The 12,422-nt window shown below is 36.8% G+C and overlaps 1 protein-coding gene and 1 pseudogene across 1 annotated transcript; both read right to left on the reverse strand.

Moving 5' to 3' along the window:
* Nucleotides 1-1,810: 1,810 nt before the first annotated feature.
* LOC113769836 (serpin-ZX-like) lies at nucleotides 1,811-4,582 on the reverse strand. Its single transcript, XM_027314137.1, has 2 exons — nucleotides 4,077-4,582; nucleotides 1,811-2,797 (listed from the first exon to the last, which is right to left on the reverse strand). Exons 1-2 carry the CDS (start codon nucleotides 4,464-4,466, stop codon nucleotides 2,015-2,017), a joined length of 1,173 nt encoding a protein of 390 aa, XP_027169938.1. The 5' UTR covers nucleotides 4,467-4,582; the 3' UTR covers nucleotides 1,811-2,014.
* A 2,095-nt stretch (nucleotides 4,583-6,677) lies between these two features.
* Nucleotides 6,678-8,530, reverse strand: LOC113769837 (annotated as a pseudogene).
* Between the last annotated feature and the right edge of the window lie 3,892 nt (nucleotides 8,531-12,422).

The raw sequence follows: 12,422 nt of genomic DNA on the forward strand, positions 1-12,422 counted from the left end.
AACTTCGCGCCAGCAAGGCACGTGAAAGCAGCCTGGTCTCTGAGACTCTGAGTCTGGGGGTCCGAGTCTGTGGGGTCTAACCTGTACGATCTAAATCTATAGTACTGCAACTCCCTAACCATACGTACGATAACAACATTAAAGGACAAAAACTTTTACTACTAGTAGAATATTAGATGTACTTGTGGGAAATGCATTTCGCTTCTACTGCAAATTAAGCAGGTTGAGATGCGGCTGGGTTTTGACTTCTGAGTGCCAATTCTTGGGTCGGTAGCCTAGCCTGTGAAGTATTCATCTGTTTTTATATAATTCTATCTAAGCCCGTGAATCTGTTCTATATATATATATATATATATATATATATCTTTTTGCAAATTATGCTTAATTTGAATATTCGTTGCGTAATATTTTCCTTTTTCATAGCTTGAACCCCATGGAAAGATTACCAATCTTCACATTTTTCGACCAAAATTAAAGCTGTCTATCATTATAGTACCCAAAAAAAAAAACATTACAAATTTGACAAAAAAAAAACATATTTTAAATTGTCAGTGCACGATACTCTTAAGTGATGATGATAAAACTAAATTATGAATGATAATTAACATCTCAAAATTTATACTTGAAAATACTAATAATTGTACCTTTATCTTACGATACTATGGCTTTTTTCAAATACGCATAGACTTAAAAAAAATAAAAGAAATATGGGAGGTTTTCTTAAACTTACAAAATACAAAAAATAAAAGCCATCAATAGCAATCTACATGGAAGCCTACCTACTTACACAACATGGTGGTAATATCACTCTATCCTGTGTGCAAAAGGCATTCAAATATCCAATGACCACATAAAAGATGGATTTAAAAAAATACAAAAAAGGAGTATTGAGTTTATTTTCTTTTGAATCATTTTGAATATGTGAATAAATGTCACACTGGAATATATAATTGTTACACATTGTGTATACTTTTCATTATAAATTTTCTAAATATAAATTAAATTTTTACATATAATTGTTAAAATTCTCGGAGCATTCAAAGAAAATTATAAAACACATACCTTACTGTTAGCATTAGAAACTTCTAAGTATCTGGCTTGAATTTTGATTGAGCCCCTTTAAAGAAATCTTCATTTGTCCCTTCAAACAAGAAACTTGATTCTACTTTTGCCATATTCTGAAATCTGATTTGCTAATTTATTTTGCCACATTTTAATTCCAACCAGTATGTCCATATTGGTAAGTGCCTTCTCATAGCTAACTAAACGTTTCATGTGATACTTCTCATAGCTAACTAAACGTTTCATGTGATACTAACACCGCAACTGCTAGAATCAGCCTGACGAACAATAATGATGGACGGTTATTAACTTACTATCTTGTTTTGAAAATCAACTCTATCGGAAGCGGTCTTATAAAGTTAGAAACATCATCCGTAATCTCTTTGAAAGAAGGCTTAAGATGCAGGGACTGATCAACCCAGACGGCATTGGCAAAGCTGATCCGAGGCCCGCCGAAAGGGCCGCCGTCGGCCGCGAAGACAACGTCGACTGGCGGCGAAGACAGGAAGTTGAGGTCGTGGGTGTAGCCCGACCTTAGGAAAGAGAGGGGCTGGTCTTGGGTTGGGCATTTGGAACCCGAGGCAAATCAGGCCCAGGAGTAGTAGCATGAACAACGCCCAGAACAGAAAGTTACAACATTTTTTGGCATCCAGTAAAGCTTCACCCTCTTAAATTCAAGCTTTGAACCAGAGGAAAACAAGTCATCATCAGATACTGCTAGATAAGTTCACGTTTTGACCTATAGGGAAACAATGCCGAAAACACAACACTTAAAATTCACGTATAGGATCTCTGAACAAAAGTACCTGAAAACAACTGGAAGCAACATATAACATACAGTACATCGGAAAGCCGAACTTATAGGGGTTAGACAATAGCATTATACATACCATTAACCAGACAAAATAAGCTACATGTCAAAAGACCGAAACAGCAACCCATTCTCCAGCGGTTAAGAATCAAGAGGATTAACCACACTACCAATAAACTGCACCACCCCAGTCATGTCTTCTCTTACAAAATAAAGCAATGGGTGATCAGCTACAAAGTCTAATTTATTGAAAAATTGCAAAGACCGTAGGCTTATCGTAGCCGCAGTTGCAGCTGCAGCTTCTGTTCCTTCTTCGTTAACCTCAATAAAGGATTTGTGGAAGATGCTTGAAACATGAAGGTTCCGGCTCACAGGGGAGTCTACCATTTCAGTGAGGCCGCCTTCACCAGAGAAAGGCAGCACAAGCCCCAGTCCCTTCAGAGTTTTAGAAGCTTCAAATCCAAAGGATATCTTAAATTTTGGTACAAGGAAGTCGCCAACTTCTACTTTTGAACGTGGTAAATGATGCTCTAAGAATCCAGGTTCAGAACCAGCTCTGTCCAACAAAGCTGGCAGCCCATCCTTGGCATCTGGGAGAAAAAAGTACATGGAGAAGCGACGCTTATCCTCACCTTGTTTATAAGGAAGACACAGTACTTTAAAACCATCATAGGCACTTATATACTGTTTCTTCTTGCTGGTCATGAAGGGAACTTTAATTGTGCTGCCATTCAGTAGGTGAAAATCATGCTCCTTTGTTTTTGATGCGTCGAACTTGTCATCCCATTCTCCTTTAAAGTACAGCGCATTTGCAAAGATCAGCCTTGTTGTATTGTCTACAGAGCCAGGAGGAAGGATTTCTTTGATAAGTCCACTTGTACCCTTTTCGGCCCATGAATTTACTTCATTGGTGACCTCAGCAGGCTTCATCAACACCAATGCAAACATTAGCAAACGTATTAACACTACTGATTCCCTTGCTAATTTCCTTACCATTTTCTCTAGTTATGGAACCCATGCATATTACAACAAAGATTACAAGTCAATACTGAATTTCTAATACATTAACAAAACCATCTTTTTGTAAAGGACTTGATGCATAGAGCAAAAGCACAAAGCTTCTCATTCAGACACAAAGCACGAAATTTAAGAGACAAAATGCTCAAGTTTGCAGATAGAATTGAGAACCAAGTTGATAGCTCTACAAAGAGAACCTTAGAAGCCAGAGTTTTAACTATATTGAAAAGCTAAAAAGGCACTGGAAGACAGTTCCATGATCTGTTGTTAGGTAGCATATTTAGATGTACTCTGGAAGAGTAGGGGTCAATCAATAATCACAGAAGAAGATAAGTAAAGATTAAGATGTCCATGGCCCTAAATGAACCAGTTACTACTCATAATTCCAAGATCAAAACAATTCAAGATCACAGGAATGTTATGCTAAAACTTTATTATTTCAGATAATGTGATAAAAAACAGTCTCCAACTTCCGCAGCCCTTACTATATAAATCAGGAAGTGAAAATCAACTCTTAAAAGAAGACAAGTGAGCAAATTAACTATACTCATTGATTGAGTTTGACATTTAACCAAAATGTTTGCGTTTATCTTTAACTTCCAAGGACATAAGCCAAATAGATTGTAAGAAAATCCGAGGACAAGTATGATCTGAAGCACTGCCGGAAATTAATGAAGACGCGAACTTTCTCTACAAATAGAACGAGACAGTCTTAGGCATTCAACCTGAATATGCGTACATATCAGCAACTTCCAAGAACATAACCAAAGACTAATTGCAAGAAAATCTTACGACAAATATCATCCGAACGAGTGCAGGAAATTCATGAAGAGCCGATTCTTTTCTACCCGTCAAAGTGCTTATTAGGACAGACTAAAGAAAATCAACAAACTAAAGAAACAGTTTCACAATCAAAAAACTCCTCCGTGCAACATGCACATAAACCTCAATCATACAACAGTCAAAAAAGCCTCTTCTTTTAAGCCCCTTCCCTTTCCTACTAGCCAATTTCAGTACTTGCAAAAGGCGCAGGAAGTATTACCAATAGATAATCAACTAAAAAAGGCAAACGCATGATGACAAACGAATAGCTTAACACAACGAAAAGAAAAAGCCCATGTGAGAAAATTAACAGGAAAAAAGAGAAAAATTTTTTTTTTGATAAAAGACCATGAAGTTTTATTACCTTGTTTTGAAAATCTACTTGATTGGAAGCGGCCTTATAAACTTCATCAACAATCTTTTTGAAAGAAGGCTTAAAAGGCAGAGACTGATCAATCCAGACGCCATTAGCAAAGGACAAGCGAGGCCCGCCGGAGGGCGCGCCGTCGGCTAAGACAATAGTGACGAGCTGAGAAGTGAGAGAGCTGAAGTGATCGGTGGAGGTGGACTTGAGGAAAGAGAGGAGCTGGTCTTGGGTCGGGCCCTTGGAGCCGGCTGCAATCAGGCCCAATACTACGTGGAGGGACAACGGTGAGAAGACGGAGTTGGTGTCCTTGGCCTCCGACGAGATGACGTGCTTTGCGAGTGCCAATGAGACGTCGTTTTGCTTGCTGATTGACTCTCTCAGGTCCATTTCTTCTTCTCTTGGAGTATATGGAAAATGGAAAGTGGAAACAGAAAAAGAGGCGAGCTTGAACTTGAGCTTGAGCTTGAGCTTCTCGTGAGAAGCATAAAATAACTCTGCCTTCAATAGTGAGGTTGCTTAGCAATTAATAAATCATTTTTGGGCGGGTGAGGTAACTTTTCTCTTTTTCTTCTCTACTAAGAAAACGAGATGTGATTCTCGATACGTGGGCTTTGAATCTATTCTAGATCAGATGAAACGTGAAAGGACCATTGGGTCGTGATAAATGCCCTGGAATCTTTTCCCTACGGACCATTTATTCGAAACTTGTCCATTTTCTGATTTTCTAAGCTAAATATAGCCCATCCGGGAGTGTTTGAATAGCAAAAATATCTCAAATTCACTTGTATCATAAATACATTTTTCAACTCACCTTTTTATATTCTCAATCACTTTTTTGTCTTACATACATCACATCACAAAAAGTATTACGGTAATTATTTCAAATAATACTCTATCCAAACATTGTTTGGAATAGATAAGGTCTTGTTCGAATTGCTGCTATCTTTAGGAATTTTTGTGAAAAAATATATTATAACGATTTGATTTAATGCATGTGAAGCAAAGAAGTGACAGGAATATGTGTTCACAAAACATGTAAATTTTTTTTTAGAAAAAAACGACAATCTAAACATGGCCTAATAAATTCTTACACGAATGATCTAGTTGATGAATTTTTCATGACTTTCGTACGTAAAAAAAAAAAAATTTGGGTAATAAATAATTTGATTGCTCCGGCACGCTATTATTAGAGATAGTGACAAAGACGCTAGCGATAGACGGACAGATACTAGCACAGAAAAGGGCATTTTTGCAGTGAGGTGTCCAAAGGCATGAGCAAGACAACGCAAGTGAAGGTGGAAATTCATTTCTTTTAGGAAGGAAGAGAAGGTACGTTTTGCCTTTGGACGGCTACGCGTCAAGTGATTTGGGCTTCTGCAGTTCTGCGTAACTACTAAGAAACAAATCTATCAATCATACCCAATAAATTACTATTTAATACTATGATTTTTTTTTTTTTTTTTTATCGACACAGGGGATGTCCGGGTCAATCTTTACGGGGCCTGACTAATTCCCTGCGCTCCGGGAAAGGAGGCCCCACTCCACACCGAAGACGTAAGCCACGGGACTCGAACTCTGGTTGCCAGGTAAGTGGCCATACCCAAAAGAGGGGGAGCACACCGTCCTAGCTACCCCGTGGGGGCAAATACTATGACCATAGTACTGAGAAAAATCAAGAAAACAATAGCCCTTTTTTTTTATTTTTTTTGAATCAAGAAAAGATTAGCCTTGACGGTGACGGTGGAGAAAGCTTAATTGAACGACTCTTACCGTTAACATCAACCTTAAAAATCAATTTTACAAGCTGGACAAGTATACAATTATAACGGAATAGAGTTATAAGAATTAATGTGCCCAGTTTATAAATAGAAGATTCTGAGTTTATAACTTCTTATTTACCAAAAAAAAAAAGAGTAAAAAAAATCAATGTGCCGCGGCAAAATTTTTTTTTTAAAAAAAAGATAGCAGTCAAAACCCGGAGAAGCGATAACCTTTGTTGTGGGGAATTCCTTAGAACCACGGAACTTGGGCCTACAAGTCAGGGCTTGAAGCCCAGATCAATGGAGTGCTTCCAGACTGTCTGCAACATGATGGGATAGAATCTTCAAACAACAATTAAATCTTGTAGTCTTTGAATTTTACCCCCAAAAAAGAAAAAAAAAATCTAGAATGCTTGAAATATTCGAGGAGACTACTCAGTCACTGCGTGAAGATAAGTGGAGGCAGGAATTAAAAGTATCTAATTATGGTAGAAAAGAATGACCATTTGCCACATAAATTTAACTAATTAACTGCAGATCGTAATGTTGAGTTTTATTTGAGCACTTGCCGCCATGTAAGTACTAGCTGATACCTTGACCTTTAAATTCCAAAGTAGTCTATCCAGAGCTCTTTCACAAAAAAAAAAAACCCAAAAAAAAAAGGCACTCCATCCAAAGTTAGGTTGGATAATCTCACTAACATTTCACAAATAAATCGCATCTTTAAGTCCAGTGATGGATCATGCAGCTAAAGAAGCTGCTATTTCAAATTAAGAGAATTGGTTCAGGAAAACCAGATCTAATCAATCTATGAATTACTAAGTATTACAATCTGGAATTTTATTTTATTGCAAAACTAAAGGCACTCTTACAATCACATACTACAAGAATATTCAACAGCCAGAAAGGGGAGCGAAGAACAGAGTGAACAACAACTAATGCAATCCAAACATATAGGAGTAAGTACGCAGGGGAATAGTAAGGTATTACAACATAAAACAAAAGACAAGAGAAATGCAGCTGTTGAAGACTTCCATTCCATGTACTATAAATTCTTCGCTACCTATGAGTCAAGGGGGTTAAGCAGGGTACCAATGAACTGTACCGCCCCGGACATGTCTTCTCTTATAAGGAAAAGGAATGGGTGGTCGGCAACGAAGTCTAATCTGTCGTAATGTTTATAAGACATTAATACCACTTTGGCAGCAGTTGCCGCTGCAGCTTCTGTTCCCTCTTCATTAACCTCAATAAAAGATTTGTGGAAAATGCTCGAAACGCAGAGGTTTCGACTGACAGGGGAGTCGACCATTTCGGTAAGTCCTTCACCAGAGAAAGGCAGCACCAGCCCCAGTTGCTTCAGACTTTGAGAAGCTTCAAACCCAAAGGATATCTTAAATTTTGGGATGCGGAAAACGCCTACTCGTACTTTTGAGCGTGGCAAGTGATTTTCCAGGAATCCAGGTTCGGAACTGACTTTGTCCACAAAAGCTGGCAGCCCATCCTTGGCATCCGGGAGGAAGAAATACATGGAGAATCGGCGTTTATCATCGCCACCTTGTTTATAAGGAAGGCGAAGCACCTTAAAACCATCGAAGGCGCTAATGTACTGTTTCTTTTTTCTGGTCATGAAGGGGACCTGAATTGAGCTGCCATTGACGAGGTGGAACTCATGCTCCCTGGTATTTGATTCGTCGAACTTCTTTAGCCAGGCTCCTTTGAAATACAGAGCATTTGCCAAAATCAGTCTCGTTGTTCCATCCACTGAGCCACTAGGAAGAATCTCCCTGATAAGCCCGTTTGTTTCCTTCCGAACCCAGGCATTTACTTCGTTGGTCACCTCATCAGGCTTCAGAAGAACAATCAACAGAAATAAAGAAAAACAAACGTTAGCAACTTGGCATATTCTACGGTTTGCTATTTTGAACATAAAGGGGTTGCAGAAAATTCACACCCTCCAAACAAGAAACGTGACTCTACTTTTGCCATATCCAAAAGTTTGACATGCCAATTAGAGACTATTTTCTACTTTTTTTAATTCCAACTAGTATGCCCAATTGCACCGTGTGGTTAAGTGCTGTCTCATAGCTAACTAACGTGGCATGAGATTATGAAACACAACCATGATTCAGCAGACACATATTCAAACAGAACAAAAGAAATTAGGAAAATGAGTAGGCTGATGAACAATGATAGACGGAGACGGTTACTAACTTACTACCTTGTTTTGGAAGTCAACTCGATCGGAAGCGCCTTATAAACATCATCCACAATCTCTTTGAAAGAAGGCTTAAAGTGCAGGGACTGATCAACCAGACGGCGTTGGCAAAGCTGATGCGAGGCCCGCCGGAGGGGCCGCCATCGGCGAAGACGCCGTTGACCAGCTGCGAGGACAGGGAGTTGAGGTCGTGGGTGGAGGTGGACTTGAGGAAAGAGAGGAGCTGGTCTTGGGTTGGGCCTTTGGAGCCTGAGGCGATCAGGGCCAAGAGCACTTGGATGGACAGCGGCGAGAACACAAAGTTGCAGTCCTGGGTCTCCGTCGAGATAATGTGTTTTGCGAGTGACAAGGAAACGTGGGTTTGGTTGCTGATGGATTCCCGGAGATCCATGTCTTTCGTGCCTCAGTAAAGAAAATATACTAGTAGCAGTAAATGGAGCTCAGTTGATTGAAATCCAAATACTTTCAATGAAGGAAATGGTTTTAGCAGGGAGGTTCCGCAGGCAGTAGAGACTACGTATACAAGTCAGTCATTAGATAGCTTAATGAAGAAGCAGTAATAGCCTAACGAAGAAGCTACTGCTTGTTGACAGTTGACACGTTTTTGTTTATATTGAAAAATGATGAATATTTTTTTTTTTTTTTTTTAACTTCTAGAATACAACAATTGATATATATATTTTTAAGGAGTATGGGCGTATGGTTGGGGTCACACGCGTAACGGTGTGCTTACGGTCTATAATAGGTACAATTGGCACTTGATGTGGTTGGCGTAGTTGTTTTAATTAAGGTTAGGCTTCTTCTATTGCAATGGAGATAATTTCTCGCCATTATGTCCCAATAAAATTAATTTAAAAATTATTTTTGAAAATCAACATCATCCATAATATATTCGATTACTTGTATTAGTTATGCATACAATTTCCATATAAATTGATTAAGTTTTACCCTCCGATTAATCATTATAAATTTTGTTTCAATTTTGACTAATTTTTTATCATTTAAATGTTTCATGTAAATTGAATGTTAAAATATTCTCAAATGAATATCATTTTTTATTATATTTATCTAGAGATTAAGAGAAAAATGACGATATAATCAGATGATTTTTTTTATAAAATTATAAAATTTTAGATATAAATAAATGGAGGGGACAATGGAGAGGAATTCAATGGGAGGGATCCTATCCCATTATTTTGTAGTATCATTCGTGATTTGATGATATACTTGAAAACACCTTTATGTTCATACAATTTAGTCGGTCTATGCAAATGAAATTTACACGTACGTCAACATATACCATATCATGTGAAAATTACAACAGCAACTACAACACTCCGTCACAATTGTCTAAAACCCCTCAATTTATGAAATATTTGCTCTTTCTCTTTTCTTTCTCCACTTGCCAAATACTACTAGCTAATTTTGCATGAGGGTTAATTACAAAAACTTCCCTAAAGTTTAACCAGATTTGCATTTTACTCATAACGTTATTTTTTTTTCTCACTTTACCTCCTACATTGTTAGTCAATTCTAATATTATTGATTCTTGACTAAAATGGTAATAAATAATTAGCTATTATGGACCTAAATGTTTCTTGAATAAGTTGGTTCATTTGGTCTACATAATAATTAGAGGGGAGTAAAAAAACTTATGTATCAACATTAACCCAAAAGTATTTAAAGCAAAAGAGGGAAAGTAGGAAACAAAGAAAGCTCCTCATTGCGCCACCTGACAGCTCTTGGAGTTGCTACAGCAAATAGCTACTCAATCTTATATAATACTAGTAAGATATTGGGCGTAGGGCGACAATGATCGGAATTGAACTCAAATACTCAAACTCAAACTTGAAGTACATTATTGGATCTAGAGCTCAAGTTGGGGTTCGACAATTCAAGCTTGACAAATTTTTAAATTTGAAGGTCGAGTTCAACTTGTGTAAAATATAAACCATAAAAGATTGAGCTTGACCCATGCGAAATATAAAGAGTTTGAGCTAGCTCAAGAAGTAAATTGAGATCGAGTTGCTCAAATTTAAATGGTAAAACTTGTAATTATCCTATGAATATAGGTTTTTTTGGTAATTTAATAGTTATACGAAATAAAAATAATATATATACCTAAAGTTTGGAAAATTCAACATATTTAAAGAATCAAATTTGACTCAACAATCAATGTACTCGAGTAGCTTGATCTCCGATTTGACCAAAGTTGAGTGGAGTTTTTAACCTACTGCTCTCAAGTACGTCGATTCTTTGCCTCCCTCCCCAATCGTGCACAATGCTATTAAATATTTTCTTGCATCTTTAAACAGCAAATGCCGCAAATGATCGTTCAGCAATTTGTCGAGCTTCAATTCGATCAAGCTTGAGCGAACTACCGGTGAGCATCTTAATTAGCTGCCACCCCTAATTTAGGCATAATGCTATCAAATATTTTCTTGCACATTTAATCCGCAAATGAACGTTAAGTAATAAAGGAGCGCGAACATTTTCTTCCAGTAAAAGCGGGTCAAGTGAGCCCATAATTTTCAGGCAACAAATGTTGGAGCCATCAGGAGACAGCATTTACATGTAGACCAAGTTATGTGAGTCCAAACTATTTGTCACGTGGCTGTCTTCAGTTGCTTTCTGCAATGTAGTTTTTATTCCTATTGATTCCTTTAAATTAGAATAGATTAAATTATAGAAAAAAATAAAAAAAAAAAACCTATGTGAGGCCCGAAAGAGTCTCTGGAGGTTGGAACTTCAGCTCAGGTGTCGGGGCCATCTATTAGTGGATTTCTGATCAAAGACGATAGCAGGGTATAGCAAATTTCTCAATCTCATACATTTCAGCCAGCAGGAGGTGATTATTTTACTGTTTGGTCACCATTCAAGTTCAAAGAGTAAGAAACAGTAGAGACACAGACCATGATCCACCTAACAAAAATAGGATAAAATCCCATTTGTATCATCATTCTCCCAAGAAAATTCCATTCAATTCTATTATAAACCTTAAACATGTCCAGTTTAATTGTCAGGAAACTAGTTTTTCCTTCCCTTTTGTTTTTCAAAAAATGAAGGATTTCCTGAGCAATCAAGACATTTTCTAGGATCCGTCTTTCTAGAATTAAAGCTGATCGAGAACAACTGATGCAATGCTTGAGAAATCTTTTCAACCTATTGGCCACAATTTTATAAATGATTTTGTACAAGACAGTGCAGAGACTAATAGGTCTATAGCTAGTTAAGTTCACTGGAGCCTCTGTTTTAGGTATCAAAGAGATAATGGTCTCAAGAGGATTAGATGACACGAAAAGAGAGATATGAGAAAACGTAAAATCCACCATTGGTTTTCACCACGCGTATTAGTTAGAACTTGCGAGTTTTAAAATTTGTATCGCTGGCCGAAGGATAAATGGGCGGGATATTATCAGAATCCTCCTCCGTTGAGGTTTCTTCTAATATCACTTGACCCTCCTAAAATTTTAAAAATATCACTTACCCCTACTAATAAATTCAAAAAAAAAAATATTAACTTTCACTTGATACATAATTCATATATCAAATTAATGGAGTTCAAAAATTAAAAACAAAAAAACAAAAGTCATTTTCTTCTCTTTTTCTTTTCTTCAACATTCTCTCTTATTCATCTTTTGGATGATTATGTGATTTTTATTTGTAAATTATAATAAATTGAATTTTGTTTATCTTTTAGTTTTTATGATTGTGATAGAATGGGTATGATTTATTTGCTTATTTTAAGTTGATTTTTATAATGATCAGTACAATTTAAAGATTTGGACATAGGTTGAGAAGAAGTTGAAAAAAATATAAAGTTCATAAGAAATCAATTTTAAATATATAGAGTTAAATTAGTCAAGCATATTTCTTTACAAATATCATTTTTATTTTTCAAATATATATTTTTATGGACTATAGCATTATAATATGGCAGTACTAGTAGAGATTGTTTTTCAGATAATGATTTTTTAAAAGTAAATAAAGTGATTTAGGAGTATTTTCATTTAACAAGTAATAGGATAGTTTAGGATTTTTAAAAATTTTATTACACAAATAACAAAAATAAGGGAGGTAAGTGATTATTCTTAAACGGTTGTTGGAAAAAAAAAGTGATTATTCTTAAAACTTATTAAGAGAACCCAGGGGAGGTTTCTGATATTATCCTAAATGGACACGAGCCCATGTTTAATGTTTGTAGGGCCCAACGGGACTCCACCCAACAATCAGAAGAGATGCAACTGGCAACTTTACGAAAGCAGCCTAAAAATCAGTCTTCTCTCTTGCTCAAACAAGTAACAATCTCCAGCTTATTTTATTCCTGGCCACTTTCGAAAGCTGAAGTAGGCGGATACCGGGCGTTTA

Source organism: Coffea eugenioides, chromosome 5 (genome assembly GCF_003713205.1).
Source record: "Coffea eugenioides isolate CCC68of chromosome 5, Ceug_1.0, whole genome shotgun sequence".
Lineage (NCBI taxonomy): Eukaryota > Viridiplantae > Streptophyta > Magnoliopsida > Gentianales > Rubiaceae > Coffea > Coffea eugenioides.

Coding starts and splice junctions, on each gene's coding strand:
- LOC113769836 (XM_027314137.1), bottom strand. CDS start 4,466: ATGGACCTGAGAGAGTCAATCAGCAAGCAAAACGACGTCTCATTGGCA. Junction 2,798..4,076: donor AAGTAGATTTTCAAAACAAG/GTAATAAAACTT, acceptor GTGTTGATGAAG/CCTGCTGAGGTCACCAATGA.